A 19838-nucleotide genomic window follows, 5' to 3' on the forward strand; every position below is an offset into this window, starting at 1 on the left:
AGCATTTACGTGGTTTGCAGAGTTTAACACTCCTCTTATGGCAAAAATTGCAGCCATAAAAAAGAGGAAACAAAAAGTATTGAAAATGTCATGATAAAAAAATGGCTTTAAATAATGACGTGAAATATAAGGTTGGCTATATTGTATGAATAACAACCATCCCAAATCTTTTAGTTTATTTATTAATAATAGATGGAGGCTGAGTAAGATAATATCTTAGGAAGATAAATTAAATATGAGTTTCAGTTGCTAAATCATAAGACAATATAAATAAATAAAAAATAATGGGCATTGAACTCCTTCAAAATGGAAATATGAATGGAAAAAAACATTGGCCTCTAAATATAGAGCACGAAAATAAATTAAAAATCTTAACTAATGGGTCTTGAGCTCCTTCAAAATCCCATAGTTTTCAGACCTGGCCTGTTGGCCGGCCCGCTCCAAGGCCAGGATTCCTGGTTTTGACCGGGCCATCGGGTTAATTTTTTTTTTAAAATCAAAACGACGTCGTTTTAGTTAAAAAAAAAGTCAACGGGTTGCAACAGAGTTTTTTTACTGGGTCACACCGGGTTTTTCTTTCTCCTAATTTTTCTTCAACCTGGCCCGGTTTCAGCCCCGGATCGACCCGCCGGGTCAGGTTTCAAAACTATGCAAAATCCATGAACAAATAATAAGATAAAATGTTAGCCCTGCAACTTTAAGATGATAACATGAACAAATAACACAATGAATATTCTACAACAATTGTGTTTGTTAAAATGATCTGATAAAAAATGAAGGAGCCGAATATTACGATGGAATCGCATTTTATATTTCCATCAAAACTTATGTTAACAACAAAAATATAATGCATTTACATGATTAATACTAAAGTCATCAAACATTAAAAAATTGAAAAAAATAATTTTTTTAAAGCCAAGAATAAATAAAAATTGTAAATATATATATATATTTTAAAAAAAACCCTTCATTTGCACAAGAAGCCCCCGGCAACATGGGGGGTACAAAGGCTGGTTATATAAATATAATATGAAATTTTTTATAGCACAGCATTATAGTTCAAGTACCCATTTGGTTAACAAGGAAAAATAAAGCTTTTAAGATGGGATAATGATAAATATAAGGAATTGAATATAGATATAAAATAAATAAATAAATAAATTATTTAGAAGTTAAAATACTTTAAGCCAAGTATTATGGTAACGACTGTTTTTAAAATATTTTTTATTTAAAATTATATGAAAATAATATTTTTTTAAAATTTTATTTTTAACATCAACAACATTAAAACAATATAAAAACAAAAAAAAAGGTAAGTAGAAAAACAAGCCACCTCCTTAAAGAATTAACTTCTAGATTTGTCAGAGCCCTATTCCCCGAGCCTAATTCATGTTAAGTTCCCACCAAATCCAAATGATCAGCTGACCCCAATCAAGCCCAGGGATCATCTGTGATCTAAGCTGATCTAACGGTGGACCCACGGCAATCGAATCTGCGAGTTCATAAAGGTTCCTTTTACGGTAGCTTTAAGGTGTGGATTTTGTTCTTGTTCAAACCACAATGATTAAGGAAATCATTGCTTCTTTAGTACCTCCTCAAGTTTAAATTACAAAAAGAGCTGACAGAAACGCAAAATCAACTGTTTTGCACCACAGCGAAACCCCACTAGGAGTTTGCAGCATCGAACTTTTGTGGAAGGGGAAATCTAAATTCAATTCTCAAGATTTGAATACGTGCTGCTGATTCTCCTCACTAGTCAGTCAGTCAGTCAGTCAGTCGTTGAAGAAGAAATTGAGTCTCAAGCCGAGCCATATCGATCCGTTGAATTACCTGAGCGACCTGATGACTCGGTCAAAACCCAAAACCCGGGCTTTGAATCGGGCCAACCACCAAGCTGGATCTAAAAACTATGTGCCAAGACATGTCTACTTGTCAACTGTTTAACAGTAAAAGCAAATCTTCTACCCAATTTACAAGGTTACCAGCTAAATAACACAAATTTTTTAAAGTTTGTTTTTTTTTTTTGTTAAAATATGATTTTTTTATTTTAAATTTTTATTTTTTTATTTTTTATTGTTTTATTAGAATGGTGTTAAAAATAAATTTTATGATTGTTTTCTTCATTTCAAAAAATCATAACGATGAAATTACTTTTTTTTGGCATTTTGGGGATGATTTAAAAAAAAAATTGTTAGGGTTATTCAGACGTACAAGGGCATTTTGGTCATGATGCTCGTGACAAAAAATTTATCATGCACGTAGGACCAACCCTATCTAGCCGTTACACGTACCGTCTATTCTGTCGACGCGGCACTTCCGTAATTCAAAACCCCACCAAATCTTTTTCACGTATTAAACAAAGAATTCGACCGTTATCTTCCTTTCTATTCAACAAAACCACGACACACTATTTTCTTTTCTTTCACAAAACATCTCTCTAAAAGCTAGAAGAGAAATCAAGAAGACAACAATGGCTGCCGATTATGCATTCAGGGAGGGAGATGTGGAGATTGATGAGGGGCTTGGGTTCCCAAGAGCCTATGCAAAGCTTTGTAGAGATCGTGGTGTTGTTGGGACTTATAGCCATGGCCCTCCTTTCGCTTTCATTCCATATGCAATGCAGCAACATGAGGTAATTTAAAAGGAAAAAAAAGGGCCCTTTTGACTAATCTTTTTTTCTGATTTAGTTTTTAGTGAAGGAGAAAATTAGCTCAGGGGGTTAAATTTTACAGGATTTACTCCAAAGTACACAGATAGGCTTCTGTTATTTGATTTTGTTTTCTTGATAATTTAATTCTTTTAGCTTCTTCTTTCTTCTCTTGGTTAACTAAGTTTCTCGTGAGAAACTCTACTTGGATCATATGGTTTTAGGACGAAATTGAAATGTTAAAGTTGCAGCTAAATCAAACAAAAGGTTAAACAACCAAAATGGACCAAGAATTTTTGCATGAAATGTGGTTTTAAAGAGTTAATACTGTCAGTAATTCAGCCAACGATAATTCTTTTTCCATCTACTCCGATGCTGTCTTTGATCATAATTTTCACTGCAGATCTCGAGAGCAAGCGAATTAGAACAGATGTTTCCAATTATTGAACAAAAAGCAAAACAAACTGCCAAGCCCAAGATTTTTATCAGCCTCTTGTGGAAGCAGCTCAATCATCTAGGGTAACTTACCTCTTCATCTCTCTGCTCTGAACCATAAAAAAGCTACTCAAATTTTTATGATATACGATCTCTGATTTATTTGTTACTTTGTTGGATTTTAGGAATGCTGGATTTGATCCTGCAGTAATCCGAGTGGACCCATATGGCAATGTTCTATATTTTCATGCTGATAAAGCCTCACCTCTTGCTTGGGAAATTGATCACTGGTTCCCTTGCCCAAGTACATAATTAATCACTAATCTCTCTCTCCATGTCTGTGTGTATAAAATCATACATAACATCTGTAATGTTTGGTTTTGCTCGTTGAAATTGTAGGGGGGGGATTGACAGTTCCAAGCAATTTGAGGATACTACAATGGCAAGTGTGCAAGAGAAAGCATAACAAGTTAGAGTTTCTTGTTCCGTGGTGGGATCTTCAGCTGGGAATCTCTGTGAACCAGTTCTTATCCATCTTTGCGTCTTCCAACTCAGATTTCAGGTGGGTCTATATCGATATCTACCTTTTGCAGCAATCAAATTGAACGATGAAAGAGAAGTTATATAATGCACTTCGTTCCAAAATTATGGCAGGCACAGGGCGTTTTCGTTTTTGTTCTCAGAAGGAGAAAGTGAGGAACTAAATGCTTCCCAGAGTGTAGAGTCACATTCTTTTCCACAACATTTCATTGAATCGAGAGAGAAACTAGGCCTTGCTCCAGCTGCTGTTGTTGTATCTCGAAGAGAATCATATGATTCTTCTTTGGCTTTGAAATCATTGGATTACAACAGGCAGATGAGGTCGCATTCTCCTGCAATTGGTTAGTTGATGAATCTCAAATACATAACTGTTTGTTTTTTTTTATGTTCCTTTTCTTTTACCAACTTTTTTTTCATTTTTCCTCTCCTTTTCTTTTTCATGTACGCATAGTTATAAAATTGAATTTCATGAGGTAATATAGTGTGTTCTTTGGTTGTCTATCTTACTTTAGCTTCAAGAAAAGTGAAGCCAAGTTTTCTGAAAGAAAATGAGGACCCCGACTTTGTCACAAATCCATATCAAGCAATTGTCTTGGCCAGAGATTCTCTTAAGCAAAAAGAAGAAGCTCACAAGATGCAGGCTGAAATACTGGGTTTGGACGACGAAGTTAATGAAATAAAGAGAAAGACTGATGAGGAAAAGCTTACTATTCAGGACTTGGAATTGACACTGATAAAGCGTAGGAGGAGGGCAGAGAAGTGCAGGCGGCTAGCAGAGGCACAATCTTCATACAGAACTATGCTAGAGAAGATGATTCGTGATGCTATGCACCAGTAAGATTTGCTACTCAACACAGGATTTTCTCTCTTCATTTTTGCCATATATTTGAAATATTTCATTTCTGAATTATTATTGCAGGAGTGTTGTTTACAAGGAACAAGTGAGACTGAATCAGGCTGCATCCAATGCACTCATGGCAAGGCTTCAAGCGCAGAAGGCAATATGCGATGCTTCAGAGAAAGAACTCCACAAGAAATACAAACAAAGGGACGAGCTTGAGAAACAAATTAGGCCTGAATGGGAACAAGGAAGGAAGAGATCAAGAATGGATGATATCTTACCTGAAGATGGAGACCATAAAGCTACATTTTATTTACCAGGAATCAGGCCAAGGACACCTTTACACAAGGAGCTCAGAGTGTTTCTAGAGGAGGAGCAGAAAGCATCTGAGGCTGGCTTGTCTGCTAACGAAGAATCAAAACATGGCGAAATTGAAGAGGAACTCAAACAACCTGAAATGACTATCATGAAGGAAGAGCATAATAAATCAATTACCCCATTCGAAAATGAAATTCCAATTGAATATAAGCTTCGGGCACTGGAAATAGGAGAGGGAAAGAGAGACAAAATTCAATTCCCAGTTATCCAAGACCAAGAAATAGAGGAGGATGAAGAGAGCAGAAAGCAACGTGGAAAGGGAAATGTAGAGAGGTGGCTGCAATTGTTGTTAGAGAATTCTGGAGAAGAGATTGAACCTCAAAACTCAAACGGCTCTGGAGCAAACACATCTGATGACATCATTACAAAGCTGAACCAAAAGTTCCCACAGAAAGAGGCCAAGAGCTCAACACAGGTCCAGGGGGAGAAGCCGCAACTAATTTTACAAGGAAATGATAAAGGAACGAGGGTACAAGAGATTGTTGAGATAGAACCAAACAAAACACCGAAAGAAAAAGGAAATGGCAGTGTTGGTGGTGGTGAAGCAATTGGAAGTAGCAACAGTTTTGAAGGGAAGGAAAGAATAGAGAGCAAAAAAGAAAGAGTGCTTACAAGGTCTGAGAGTGCCAGGACATTGCGGCGTATCCCATCCTCTCCATCTTTGATCTTGGGTATGAGAAAGGGGGTTGAATGCATGAGGAAAAAGCCCATGGTAACTGGAGATGATGACTATGACGGGGATCGTGCTGCAGGGAACAGCTTCATCAAGTCATCCATCAAGACTATCAAGAAAGCAGTAAAATTCTGAAACTGCAATTCCACTTGTTCAAATCCATTTGTATTGTACCTTAAATTTTTCTTTTCTATTTTTTCAAACTTTATAGAGTGCTGCTAGCAATGGCAGCATCAGATGAATAATTGTGTGGAAATTTGTATTGTATATCCTAAAGTGTCTTTGATTTTTGTATGAGATTGGTTGTGAGATATATGTAATAACAGCTAGTTGTTTTTGCAAATAAATGTGATTCAGCTAAATTCATTTTCCCAGTAAAAATGTACTCTCTCGAATTAAAGTTCATCAACTCCGACATCTTTATACATGAAACTGAGATAAAAGATCCTCTTTTTTCTGCTGTTGAGTGTGGACTAACTAAAAATGAATCCAAATAATAAATCCCAGCTTCTGGGAATGCGATAGAGGCAGCTTCCTCGATCCTCAACAAAATGGCAAAGATTTACTGGAGTCAGTACCCAGGCAGTGTGACGCATGCGATAAGTGAAAAGTCAAGCAAACTAGGAAATTCTAGTTGGGGATGCATTGGAGGCAAGTGGCTTGATTCTTTAGTAGCCTCAACAAATCACGGATTTTACTCCCAATCGAGCCGAATAGCCAAGTTGGTCATAAATTCAATCATGAGGTCTTTCCCAGTTTGGGGAATTGCAGATACGTTATACATGGATACTTTTTTCAATCAAAATGTGTGTGTCGTGGGGCATCTTGAATGAATAATTCAAGAACAAAAATAATACCAGAAATAAACATCAAGTCACCAAATTCTGGATTCAGTAGTAACGATAGTGCATCCTATTCATGTTGCAGGATGAAGTAAAGCAAAAGGACATTTCTTGCATTCACCAGATCTCGCAATTTCATTTGAACACTACGGATTCAATTGTAAGAGAACGAAGTTTGAGCGGAAGGTGGAACTTAGAAGTATCAAAATTATAGGGCATCAATGCCATTTTCATACATTATAAGCAGACAAATGAGATCATACCTCACATACATGATACAATCTGTGTTTAGCACTTGTGTGTGAAAATTATCACGGTCTAGCTATCTTCTAAGCACATATACACTTTGGTTATATGGATCTCAATAATGTTCCATAGCCAAATTATAAGTCGTCCTGCACGACATTGAGGTTGCCTTTCCAGTATCTGACTACAATTTGAACAGCTCTGTATCCCTGATGGAAATCTCTCTGTAAACTATCTTGAAGATGAAATGGACAACTCATCCAAGTTTCTTAAGCTTTCTTGTCATTTCTTTACCTGTAACCTTCATCGCCACAAGAGCACAAACCATCCTTGAAATGATGAAACTGCTCAGTATCCCTAACAGAAATCTCTCTGCGAACTATCTTGGAGATGAATTTGACAGTACTATGACAGCTTTGGCACATATATAGATTCTTTGTTACCCATATAGGCATCCCAGGAGCAGAGTTGATTAGGCTGTAAGCAATGGCCTGTCTCTCACTGTGCCCACAAAATATGTCAGCTTTTGAAGTTTGAATTCCATCCATTGAACTGCATTCTTGACCATTGAAACCAGATGTCTTCATTTTCTCATAAAATCCCTCCAAAACAACATTTATTTCCTGCATTTGAGGGTGGAAATTATCACCACTAAGGAAAGCGTGAACTTTTCCCTTTACTTCCACCCAACTACACCCAGGATCAACGATTAGCCCTTCCTCTTTCATTGTCCTTCTAACTTTTGCAACTTCATCCCATTTACCACTGTCAGCATAGAGATTACACAAGAGAATATAATACCCAATACTTTCAGCATCCTGCTTGAAAATGTGCTGAGCAGCAAGCTCCCCTAGCAGAACATGCCGGTGGATCCTACAGGCATTTAATAAGGCTCCCCAAATTGCTGGGTCTGGCTTTATAGGCATTCTCTCTATAAATTCATGAGCTTCGTTCAATTTCCCTGCACGGCCAAGTAAATCAACCACACAGGCATAGTGTTTCAAATTCGGGGTGATATGATAATTGACTTTCATTCTCTGGAAGTACTCCAAACCTTCAGTTACCATTCCAGATCTACTGCAAGCACATAGTAGAGAAATGAATGTAACATCATCAGGATTTATTTCAGATTCCACCATCCTTTTGAATAACTCCATGACCATAGCCCCTTTCCCTTTCTGAGCATATCCTGTGAGCAAAATATTCCAAGCCCCGACATCTTTTTCATTCAAGTTAAACTGGTTTAATGCAGTTCTCATCCTTCCACATCTGACATACAAGTCCAAAATTGCATTGGGTAGAAATCCATCGAAACCCATTCCAGCCTTTAATGCATGGGCATGAATCTCTTTTCCGCACATCAAAGCTCCTACTCTAGCACATGCAGAGAGGGCAGAAATCAATGTTACAGAATTTGGTTTTGACTTCAATATCATTTTCCGAAAGAATATCAAAGCCTCAAAACACCGATTGTTAATCCGAAGCCCATTAATTACTGAAGTCCAGGATATCACATCCTTGTCAGGAATTTGATGGAAGATTTCCAAAGCCTTTTCAATGCGTTTGCACTTTGAATACATATCGATGAGTGAGTTCGCAACAACTACATACAATATGTGCCCAGTCCTCTCAGCAAGCTCATGAAGCTTCATGCCCATATCTAATTGCCCTAATGAAGCACAAGCAGATAAAACACTGGCTATTGTTACCTCATCAGGCATGGTGCCCGTTATCTCCATGGTTTTATAAGTCTCCAAGGCCTTGTCAGGTAGCAAATTATCCACACAACCAGAAATTATTGTTGTCCATGACACGACATCTCTGCATTCCATTCCTGAAAAAACGCTTTCTGCTTCTTTCCAATGCCCAACACTCAAGTACATTTGAATCAAAGAGTTATACACTGAAATATTACCATCATAGGCTGTTCTCACGACATAACTGTGAAGTTGTGTCCCTAATCTTTCATCGCCAAGAAGCTCACAGGCAGATATCACGCTCGTCATGGTCATCAAATCAGGATCAATTGAAAGCTCACGCATCCTGAAAAACAATTCCAACCCTTCCAAACACTCATCGTTCTCAAAATACCCTGAAATCATTGCATTCCAAGAAATCCTATCCCTAGTGGGCATTTTGTCAAACAACATCCGCGCTGAAACAACATCCCCGCATTTTACATACATAGTAATCAAAGCATTGACAACATCAACATCCATGTCAAAATCAAATCTAACCACATGAGCATGAACCTCTCTCCCTCTCACTAAATCCATTGCCCCAGCACAACTCCTCAAAACAGAAGGGAAAGTATAGACATCAGGCCTAATTCCAGCCCACAAGATCCTATGATACAAACACAAAGCCTCATCAAAAAACCCTGCTTTTGTATACCCACCAACCAAAACATTCCATGAAAACAAATCTCTCTCTCCCATCCTCCCAAAGACATTCCAAGCATTACCCACATCACCAAACCTCACAAACATACTCAACAACGCATTTCCAAGCCTAACACTCAACAGGGTCACCAATGAACTCAACACAGCTTTCCACACATACTCACCCTCACTGTATCCTCTCTTATTCTCACATAACCTTATCAAAGCAACAAAGCAGTCCTCTTCTACGGGAATTTTAACTTCTTGCATTGAAGCAAGGTGTTTCAGAGCTTGTTCAAGGTTCCCGCTAAGACATAGTTGAAGCAAGCGTGAGTTTGTTGGGTTTTGAGGGGTAATTGAAGTAGTGGCTGTGGTGTTGAGTGAGTTTTGAGGGCGGTTTAGTGTAGAAGAGAAAAGGTGTGGCTTTTGGGGTTTGAAAGAGAGGGTAAAAGTTTTGTTGGAGTTGTGGGTTCCGGGGAAGTGTGAGTTAAGGTTTTGAAGGTGTTGGTGGAGAGGAAATCGTGGGGTTTTAGCAGAGAGAGCCATTTTTGCAAAAGAGCATTGTTTGCAAGCAAGAAAGAAAGAAAAAGGTTTTGGCTGAGGTTTAGCAGCTTCACGATAAACTGTAATAACCCCAGTGATTTTACAGTTAGCTCCTACTTATTTGTATTCCAATTTTTTTATTGTTGAATCTGATAGTATATTTTGTTTGGATTATTCTCCTTCCGTTGAAGAAAGTACTGACTTCAATTATAACTTCTGAGGCTCATTTTAAAGTCTATGGCTGCCTAATCCATTGAATCATCAAATTTCCTGACACGAAGATTACCTATAGTGTGTGTTGTTTTCACCATGCCTTTCATCCTTTTATGTGCAAAATTTTAATTTAATTCTTAAATTTTTTATTTAGTCAATTTAATCCTAATTAAAGAGCAATTAATTTCAAATTCAAATTCAAATTCAAATTCTTATAAAAAAATAGAATTAAAAAAAAAAGGTTGAAATAAAAAAACACAACAAACATGAGTTGTGTATCATAAATTTTAAAAAAGATATGTTTTGGTCCTCTAACTTAAACAATCACACAAATTATATAATTTTAGTCTCTCAACATTTTTTCAATTCTATTTTGGTAAAAAAAATTATTTTTGTTATTTTTTGTTCCTGGTTGAGAGGGAGAGAGATTGCTAGATTCCGGCAATAGAGAAAGAACATATCATTAATACCGATTTAGGCCACCAAAATAGATGATATATGTGTCAAATTGTTCAATTTAATCAGGAGAGTTCATATTATGTGTTTTTTTCCTTGAAAGTTCATGAAAAAACATCTATGAGATCGGGTTAATTTTTTGTTTCAGGTTGAGTTTGGCTTTTTGGGTATTTTTTGGGTTTTTTAGGCCATTGATAAGTTTATCATGATTTCTAAAGTGTTTTTTGGTCAAAACAGGTCAATAAACGAGTTTTTAGGTCAAAAAACCTTGAGCATAATTTTTCAGCTACCACAGTGGCTAGAATCTGGATAAAACAAACGATGAGTCGTCTGATTTTTTTTCAGAAAAAATTAGGCGAACAAAATGTCATCTGCCTCAGGTGTTTCTAAAAAAAAGAGCTCAGTCGCGCAAGCCCTGATGAAATGGGCCAAATGGGCTGGCTGGCCAGGCCCAGTAGTGTATGACCTTTTTTTTTAATTTTTTTTATTTCAATTAATGCTTCTTTTTTATTTTTTTAAAAAGTTAATTATATTTATATTAATACATCTCTCTCTTTTATTTTGTTTAGAGAGCCTCTTTTAAATAATAATGATTTTTTTATACGCGTTTAATTTTCGAAAAGATTTTTCTGATTTATATATGATTTTTTTTTATCTTTTGTATAGATGAACTATATTTAAAAAAAAAAAAACATTCATTTTCAGGTGATATTTCTAATATGTGTAACCTTGCATATTATTTCTTTTTTTCTCTTTTTTATTCAATCAATCGAATATGTTTATCTATTTCTATTATCATTTGATTAAATTAAAAAATGCTTTAATAAACAAAAATTAGCAAACATGATCGGGTAATTATCTCGTCTTGTGTGATTAAATATCTTAATCTACATCTATCTCTCGATTTTTTAAATTTTATTTGTAGGTGTCGTTAATGAAGTTTTATTAATTTATTTATTAGCGTACATATATATAGTTTCCAGTTTATTTGATTATATGCATGCATAAATTTTTTAATTTGCATTTAAATTTTTTAAATTATAAAAATACGTTAAAAAATCCTGCATGTATAATTTTTTTATAAAAAATAAAAATATTTAACCTCTGCAAATCGCAGGTCACAATATATTTCTTTCTATTGGTAGATAAAATAATTTTTTTATATAGAATTCGAAAAAACATCAAGCAAAGGTATCTCTAACTACAAATTCTCGTGCAATAGCATTAAGATTTTTGTTATTTAACATTATTGCTAACAACTCTCGGTGGTCGAAGAACTTTGTTTTTTAATCAAAAAAGAAAAAGGGCCAGTGGCCTGAGAAGGAAGGAATGGACAGCCATCTCTTAGCTTGAGACCAGGGAGATTATACATGAAAATGCAAGAGATATCTTATTCCATACATACTTTATTATTCCTGGAGTCATAATTATAATAACAAGGAGCATATTGTACAACGCCTGAAAACCAAAATCTATTAGTGCTAATTAATTGGATTTAGACTCGGCTTAACATAGAAACCGGCCGACTGGGCACGCCGATCGATCATATCCCTTCACCTTCAAGAAGTTGATTTTCTCCACATGAGAGGAGCTTTATTTTTGCCTCTCACTAGCTTTGTCTTCAAGTCCACGGGAGTTTGTATCCCACAACCCACCTCTCCTTCTCCTTCATTACTCTCTTCAATCTTTTCAACAACACTAAAATTATTACTTTTCATTGAAGGCATGACATTCCCAAGCTTCTTCCACCTGAAAAACCCTTTCTTTTTCTCCCACGACCTTTCCATTTGCGCTTGCATGGCATAGCATTGGCTTTGTAGCCTATGCACATCTTCTCTGAGCTTCCTTACCTCTGTTTGTTGCACGCTCATTTCACGTTTCGAAAGGCACCTAGCCGGGGCCTCAAGCCCTATGTAGGGGCTTCTAGTTCCACTAAATGACCCGCTCCAATCCATTTGTCGATTAAGTTTGGTATGCTCGGAGAAGAGGACTTGGATCACAGCACGAACGGGCAATCGTTCATTCTGGGCAGCATGGAGTGATGCTTCCTGGGAGAGTTTCCGGCTATCAATTAATCTAAAAAGAACCTTTCTTTCATGCTTTGACACTCCAGGATGTGCCTGAGATCAGAAGAGAGCATTAATTTATCATCCTCAAGGTACTTCAAAATTACCAATCCATAAATATTCCAGTCACAGAATACTAGAAACTAAATAATTTCTCTAGACTAAAATGTATAGAGAATATACATCTTTTATTTGGATAGGCATGCAGGGCTCAAGCTTGTAGCAAGTACCGAGTCCCCCTCCATTAACGAGGGAGATTTCAGATGCAGGCAATGTGAAAAAAACATAATAGTGAATTGAATGCTTATACACTCTGATTGATGCTGTTAATATTGATCTCATGATGCATAAAGAAAGATGTCAAATGCCAATATAATTCAACACTGACACCACCCTTCATGTCAAGTTGCTCCTGCTCTGCAACAACGCCACCCCACCCCACCCCACCACTGAATTGTTCTGATGAAGAATCTTCTGCTGCTGACAGAAACCCCACACAGCAGCAGTCATTTTTATATTTTTTGTTCATGTAGCTTAATTGAACCAAGAAACTCTGCCTAGACCACAACCTGCTTACCAACTGAGACTAACCATGTACTAATCGGCTCGTGTGAAACAGGCTTGCCTTTCTTGGTCCAGAGGCACTGACTTAGGTAAAGGTACAAGCAAGTGTACGTTTGCACTAATTAACTGGAGGAAAAAAAAAGAAAATTACACACAAAATAATTAATTAACATTACTGACTACTTACTTTAAGATAAGTATCAATGGCACGGTATAAACCATCATCTGTGGCGCGGGAATGACTTGGGAGAGCACCAGCAAGAGCAACAAACTCGGCTAAATTCAAATTAGAATCCACAGCAGCTTCTGCTAAGTAAGAATCAACAAGCTTAGCTACCTTAATTAAGGCAGCATCACTTTTAGCAACCTCATCTAAATTAACAAACCTCCCCACTAGACGAATTATTAGCTCGACGTCTAGCAATGTCCCGCAAGTGTGACTGAACGACGGTATCATTAGCTCTTTCAGTGAAGCTTGGTCAAGTTGCCATGAAATCATCTTTTCAAGCTCAGCTCTATATGTAGGCTCCACACCGACCATGTTTGCAATCCGGAGAAGGCGTAAGAGGAAGTTACATGGGATGGAATCCTTCTCCGGAGGCAGGATTCCTACCAGGGTTTCGACGAAAAATCTCTTTTTCATCCACGAAGTTGTGACACTCTCTGGGGATTCTGCAAAGTTTGCAATTCCCTTGTCTGTACTAGGATGGTGACCATCAGAGAGGTCTGGTAGCCACTTTGATGCATAATGAGCTATGATTGAACCAATAAGGTCTGGACGGACACCCTTAGCCTTAATTCCGGCTAGGGTCTTAACAAAATAGTCCATATCAAGGATGCATGCATCGTCGAACCAGCGTTCGGCGGCTAAATGGGATGTCTTTGATCCTGAGAAAAGGACAAATTCTGGGAAAGAGGCCTTCTTCATTTTGGTGGAAGAGTAGTCAAGCATTTTTGAGAAGGACTAATATATACTGTTGGTAGCTCTTAGTTTATACAAGAGGTTTTCATGCTAAAGTATAATCTCTTGTAATACTGCAAGTGGAAAAAATATCCGATGCAATAATTGATGTTACCCTCGTAAAATCTGGGCAAACATTAAGCAGAGGGACGAAAGGCCCTTGATCTTTGCTGTGAATGAGGATAAATGTACGTACATATATAGGGATGATATAAATCGAGGGTCTAGACTTAGAGATGAAGATGTTTCTCTTTCTATGGAGGCTATGAGCTTGGATGGATGGATGAAGGGCAAGAAGGATAAGAAGAGAGTACAGAAGGAGAGGAGAAGACAAATTCTCATCAATGCTAATATTCCTTCCTATGACGCATCCTGGCTTATTCTCTTCTACGGAGAATAAAATTAATTATAATAACACCATATCATACATGTATGGGCTAGGCTGAAAGATACTTGAAACTGCTCCCCCCCCCCCCCCCCCCCCCCCCCCCCCCCCCCTCTCTCTCTCTCTCTCTATATATATATATATATATATATATAGAGAGAGAGAGAGAGAGAGAGAGAGAGAAACAAATTGCAGAAAGAGCATCCTGTTGATGCCTGTAGTGTGTTGTCATCTACGAAAAGACTTCAATTCCCAAGTAATCAGAGCGAGTGCTGCCGAGCAGGTGAGCAACTCGAAGCTTCATGCATATACTCGGAAGCATCCAAATAAGGGGTTGAATCCTATACGGATCACGAGAAAGCACAGAAAAGAGTTATCACTTTATTTCTGTTAATTTGATTAGCAATATCTAAACTTAAAGGACATATTATAGTTAAGGTCGATATTGATGGCCTATGACGGAAGCTCAGGTTCTCCAACAGCACCATATATAGATGTTAAAGATGATAATGTAACTAATAGTAATTTCAAGAAATATATTAAAAAATATTTTTTATTTTTTTAAATTTATTTTTTATATCAAAATAATTTAAAGCAAAAAAAATTAAAACTTTATAAAATAATGGTGGAACTGCCATCCTAGACACATCATTTGTAGTGAAAAAATATATATCTAAATGTGTTAATACTTTGTTTTGGTTTTTTTATTACATTCTATATTCTATTATTTATATAGATAATAATACTTTTCATATTAAGTTACAAATTTAGTCAACAGAAAAACAATTCTAAAATTAAAGGATTGTAATTATAATTAATTTAATATTCCAAATGCTTTTATAATTTTTGCTTTTTCTTCCTTCTACCACTATTTTTATTTTATGAACAACAAAAAATAATTTTCCTTTTTCTTTTTTCTGTTTTCTTCTAATTTTCTAGTTTTTTTTCCAATGGAAAATTAGAAAACATGTTAATTTCTTGAAGTTTCAAAACATTTTTCTAACTTAAAAAACTAGAAAATATGTTTATATTATATTGTTTTTAATTTGGAAAAAATAGAAATCATGTTCAAGTTAAATCTATTTTTCATGATATTTTTTTAATTTTAGAGATCGAAGTCAAAGCTCTTATCACTTTTATTTTTATTAACGTGGATGTTCAGGCCAGCTTGCGCGCACCTCGACGAATCTGACGGACCCTGAAGATAACGACCATGTAAACCTCCAGTGGTCTTATCACTTTTTAATATAATTAGGCATTGTCCCAAGTGAATGTTGAAAATGTTCAGCTCATTTCTCCTGCTTTGTTAAATAAAGAAATTCAATAACTCTCAAGTGGTTACTTATAGGACCTAAAAATATCACACACACATAAAATAACCACAAGTTAAAAATCAAACTTATATAACAAGCACATAATTAAACATAAAACTAAGATATTTCAAATACAAACTTAATATAAACATTCTAAACAAGTAAATTAAACACATGATAGGTCAAAATCCAAATTTATGTACCAAACACATAATTAAACATAAAACTAAAATATTCTCATTACAATTGTATTATAAACATTCTAAACAACTAACTTAAACATTAATAATTAATAATAGGGGTGATCATTTTCAGTTCGATTCGATTTTTATCAAAAGAAAGTAATCAAACCGAATTTAAAAAAAAAAACCAAAACCGGTTCAAACCGACTGGTTTCGGTTCGGTTCGGTTTTTTTGGACAAAAACCGGTTCAAACTGGTTTGGCTCGGTTTTTCCGGTTTGGCTCGGTTTTTTTTTGTTTTTTGCAGTTTGGGTTCGGTTCGGTTCGGTTTTTTCGGTTTCATGCTTATAAAATCGAAACCGAACTGGTCGGTTTTTTCAAAATTTTAATCGGTTTTTTTTCACAGTTCGGTTTTTTAAGTTATTTTTTTTTTTATTTTCTCAGTTTAATCGGTTTTTCAGTTTTTTTACTCACCTCTAATTAATAAGCTTATTCCAAGCTCTTAAGCCAAGGATCTAATAAAAGATGTTTTCACAAACATTCTTCTCAAATCCATATCTTTGAATTTTTCAAGAGCTTCGATGTAAGTATTAGATACATCATCAAGACTCTTCAATACATTCATACACTCGGCAGTTGAATATGGATCAAACAAAGGGCTTGTACGTAGCCTGATTTATCTTTTCTTTGTATTTTTTTGCTTCAGCTAAATTTCTTTCAGCTCTAACACTTAAAGAAGATGTCAACATTTTCAAAGAAGTATCAAACTTTTCAAGCTTATTTTCCTTCTTAACACGTTTGTAGATATGAACATAGTCATATTTCTGACATTTTTCTTTAGAACTTCCAGAGACTTTTCCCCTCCAGTACTGACATAAAGCCCTTGGCTTAAGAAATTCCTCCTCGTCTAAGAAGGCATCCTCATTCTTTTCAAACCATTTCATATCTTCTCTTGTTTGATCATTATTATGTCCCCCATCTAAACATCATACATTATTAAAAAAAAAATGAAGAAGATCAAGCTATCATATTTAATCAAACAATTTATGTACAACATATATATATATTATTGAACCCAAGAAATAGTTAATATGTCATGCATTAAATGCTGATTGTATTATGTGTGTACAAACATATATAATCAATCATGATTTAATATATGCTTTATAAGGATATAATTTGCAATTATATTAGTCAATCCATGAGATATGATTTCCAAAAAAATATTATTTAGCCTTGCAAAAAGATCATATAGAGACATCAAGCTTCAAAAATTCATGCAATGACAAATAAACATATATCATTGAAGACCTGATGCGCAGTCCAACAACACTAATTAGGCTATTTTCTAAAAAAAGAGGTAATTATAGTTGCTCGTGAATAACTTTCCCTTTATTTTGTATATTGTTTACCCATAAAAGAGAGTTTCATGCTTACAAAATTATAAAATTCTCTAGATTTTGAGAAATTCTATTTCATATAATTATTTTGTAATTTGTGTGAAACTAGGGGTGAGCAAAAAAACCGATAAACCGATTAAACCAAGAAAACCGGAAAAAAAAATAACCGAAAAAACCAAACCGAAAAAAAACCGAATTAACCGATTAAAAATTCACAAAAAAAATTCTGGTTCGGTTCGGTTCGGTTTCGGTTTCTGAAGTCTGAAATCGATTGAACCGAACCGAACCGGTTCAACCAGCTAGCACTTAAAAAAAAAAGCAAGTATAAATAGGATGTTTTCTAACTCTAAAGTAACATTCAGTCGCCGCCCCCCACCCCCCCTCCCTTTGCTCTCTGCATATCTCTCCCCTCCCTTTACTTTCTGCATCTCTCCACTTTGATTTTTCTCCCCTCCCTTTACTCTCTGTAAACCTAAAGTTACAGGTTTTATGGGGATGCATGCATAAAGTTACTGAAGGATATTCTGATTCCAGCTTTGAACAAAAGCTCATTCTTTTCTCTATTGTACCCTCATCGGAGTGATGGGGATGTATCACATTAACTCTCTTTCCGGGACCTACTCATCGAAAGATGCCCAAGCTCTTTGATAGAAAAAGCTTCAAATGCGCAGTTAGGACAAAAGGTTGTTTGTAAGAATAAGCTCGGGGACTTTATCAAAAGGAATGATTGGACAAAGAGAAGTCCACGGCCTCTGGTTTGACAACACAGTGAGATCTGTAATCATGCTTGTACAATGCTGATGTTAGAAAAGTGGTGGTCATGGGCTTGGCTCCTCTAGGTTGTGCTCCCCACTACTTGTGGCTACACAATAGCAGAAAAAAAATGGAGATGATGAGAAAAACCGTAGGGATTTTTTTGGGACTATGAACAAATTTTGTTTGCAACTGGAATAATTTTGGTTTGAACTGGTTTGGAAGGGGAAAAACCGAACCGAACCGAAATTAATCAGTTTGAACCGGTTTTCGGTTCGGTTCAAAAACTTTTAAAAAAATTCGGTTTGATTGTTTATTTTGGTCCAAAACCGGACCGACCAAAAATGCTCAGCCCAATGTGAAACCATTGATATTATCATTACAAGAAAATGCCTAAAATATTTTACAAAGATCGCAATAGATTTCTAAATAAAAAATATTCTTCACTTTTTAATATTATAATTTAATAAATTGATCTAGTTAGGCAACACATTATCTTCTTGCCCACAACTTCTAGGTTAGTACAACTCAACTCCAACATAAATTTATATTTATGAATTATCTTTGTTTCAATAGACTTTAGGAATAAATCAACTCCCACCTAAATTTTAGAACTATCTTTTACCAAAATAAATTTTAGAAAAAACTCAACTTCTACCCAGATTATGGAATTATCTTAAAATATTATATTAAGTTGTATTTAAGATGTATGGTCTATAAATTATCCATCCATTGTATTTCATCAAACTTTTAAAAGGTGAACTTTAGAATAATTGGAAAAGAAATTAAGGATGGGATAAGAAAAGATAGAGATATTAGTTTTAGAGGCCAAGTTTATTTACAGCAACACTTGTTTGGTTTTGCTAAATCAATAGCTTTAAAATGTGTCATGGAGCTTGGTGTGGTAGATATAATAAAGTCTCATGGCGATCGAGTGACAAATACATGTTCTGATTAAAGAGGAATTAGTGTCCATATACTCATGTTAGCTCATTTTAGGGTCTTGAATCAATGAGTAAATCAAACCTCACAAATCAAACTTCTCCAATGCCTTTTTCAGTAATAATTCCAAGTATATAACTTTTGGTTTTTCCCTTCTTAAAAACCTATGACAACTACTATGATAGTGACAAATCAACATTCCTCAAGTACATCATTCTTGGTTAGAATGCCCCTAATTCCAAATCTTAAAGTTAATATACCTAAAAGCAAATCCTTAACAAAACAAATTAAAAGCCTAGAATCCAAGGAAAAAAAAACTTGGCAAAATAGATAATGCAACACACAAAGTAAGTAAAAGATAAGAACAAGTTGGACATATCTTCGATTCATTCTCTTTCATTTGTGAAGAATAGCAACAACAGCTTCTTTAATTTATTTTCTTTTATTGATGCTGAAGCATAGTGAGAATATGGTAAGATATAATAATAAACACATACTCAACTCCTACATAAATTTGAAACTAACTTCTTGCCAAAATAGATTTTAAGAAAAAATCCAACTCCTACTTGAATTTGAGTATTATCTTCACATATTATATTAAATTGTATTTAAGATATATGGTCTCCAAATTATTCATCTATAGTATCACATCATCAACTTTTAAAGGTTAAACTTTAGGATAATTGGAAAAGAAACTGGGGATGGGATGAGAAAAAGCAAAAATATTAGTCAGAGGTCAAGTTCAAATACAACAACCCTTGTTTTGTTTTGCTAAATCAATGGCTTTAAAGTGTGTCATAGAGATTAGAATGCTACATATAATAAAGTCTCATGGTAGCAAACGATAAATACATATTCTGATTAAAGAGAAATGAGTGTTTATATAATCAAGTTGGCTCAATTTATGATCTTAAATCAATTGGTGAGTCAAACCTTATGAATCAAATTTTTTCAATGCCTTTTTTAATAATAATTCTAGGTCTAAAACTTTATGGTTGTTCCCTTCTTAAAAACTTATGATAACTGCGATAACAATGAAAATTTAGCATTAGTCAAGTACATAATTCTCAACTCGAAT

General features: G+C 35.3%; 3 protein-coding genes across 3 annotated transcripts; 1 reads left to right on the forward strand and 2 right to left on the reverse strand.

Moving 5' to 3' along the window:
• The first annotated feature begins 2380 nt into the window (after positions 1-2380).
• On the forward strand, positions 2381-5895 carry LOC7478378 (uncharacterized). Its single transcript, XM_002304131.4, has 7 exons — positions 2381-2632; positions 3051-3166; positions 3268-3386; positions 3482-3644; positions 3737-3963; positions 4135-4456; positions 4542-5895. The coding sequence occupies exons 1-7, from the start codon at positions 2471-2473 to the stop codon at positions 5647-5649; spliced, it is 2217 nt and encodes a 738-aa protein (XP_002304167.2). The 5' UTR covers positions 2381-2470; the 3' UTR covers positions 5650-5895.
• Positions 5896-6530: 635 nt separating this feature from the next.
• On the reverse strand, positions 6531-9686 carry LOC7478377 (pentatricopeptide repeat-containing protein At1g15510, chloroplastic). The gene has a single exon (XM_002303234.4). The coding sequence runs from the start codon at positions 9527-9529 to the stop codon at positions 6893-6895; it is 2637 nt and encodes an 878-aa protein (XP_002303270.3). The 5' UTR covers positions 9530-9686; the 3' UTR covers positions 6531-6892.
• Positions 9687-11559: 1873 nt separating this feature from the next.
• On the reverse strand, positions 11560-14204 carry LOC7478376 (root phototropism protein 3). Its single transcript, XM_002303233.4, has 2 exons — positions 13013-14204; positions 11560-12315 (listed from the first exon to the last, which is right to left on the reverse strand). Exons 1-2 carry the CDS (start codon positions 13775-13777, stop codon positions 11755-11757), a joined length of 1326 nt encoding a protein of 441 aa, XP_002303269.2. The 5' UTR covers positions 13778-14204; the 3' UTR covers positions 11560-11754.
• Positions 14205-19838: the final 5634 nt, after the last annotated feature.

This window comes from Populus trichocarpa, chromosome 3 (assembly GCF_000002775.5).
Source record: "Populus trichocarpa isolate Nisqually-1 chromosome 3, P.trichocarpa_v4.1, whole genome shotgun sequence".
Lineage (NCBI taxonomy): Eukaryota > Viridiplantae > Streptophyta > Magnoliopsida > Malpighiales > Salicaceae > Populus > Populus trichocarpa.

What these genes read in the sequence shown, in the direction of transcription:
- LOC7478378 (XM_002304131.4), top strand. Translation starts at nt 2,471, where the DNA reads ATGGCTGCCGATTATGCATTCAGGGAGGGAGATGTGGAGATTGATGAG. An exon ending in TCACTGGTTCCCTTGCCCAA is followed by an intron (nt 3,387 to 3,481) that starts GTACATAATTAA and finishes TTGAAATTGTAG; the next exon opens with GGGGGGGATTGACAGTTCCA. An exon ending in ATTCGTGATGCTATGCACCA is followed by an intron (nt 4,457 to 4,541) that starts GTAAGATTTGCT and finishes TTATTATTGCAG; the next exon opens with GAGTGTTGTTTACAAGGAAC.
- LOC7478376 (XM_002303233.4), bottom strand. Translation starts at nt 13,777, where the DNA reads ATGCTTGACTACTCTTCCACCAAAATGAAGAAGGCCTCTTTCCCAGAA. An exon ending in CCATTGATACTTATCTTAAA is followed by an intron (nt 12,316 to 13,012) that starts GTAAGTAGTCAG and finishes TTCTGATCTCAG; the next exon opens with GCACATCCTGGAGTGTCAAA.
- LOC7478377 (XM_002303234.4), bottom strand. Translation starts at nt 9,529, where the DNA reads ATGGCTCTCTCTGCTAAAACCCCACGATTTCCTCTCCACCAACACCTT.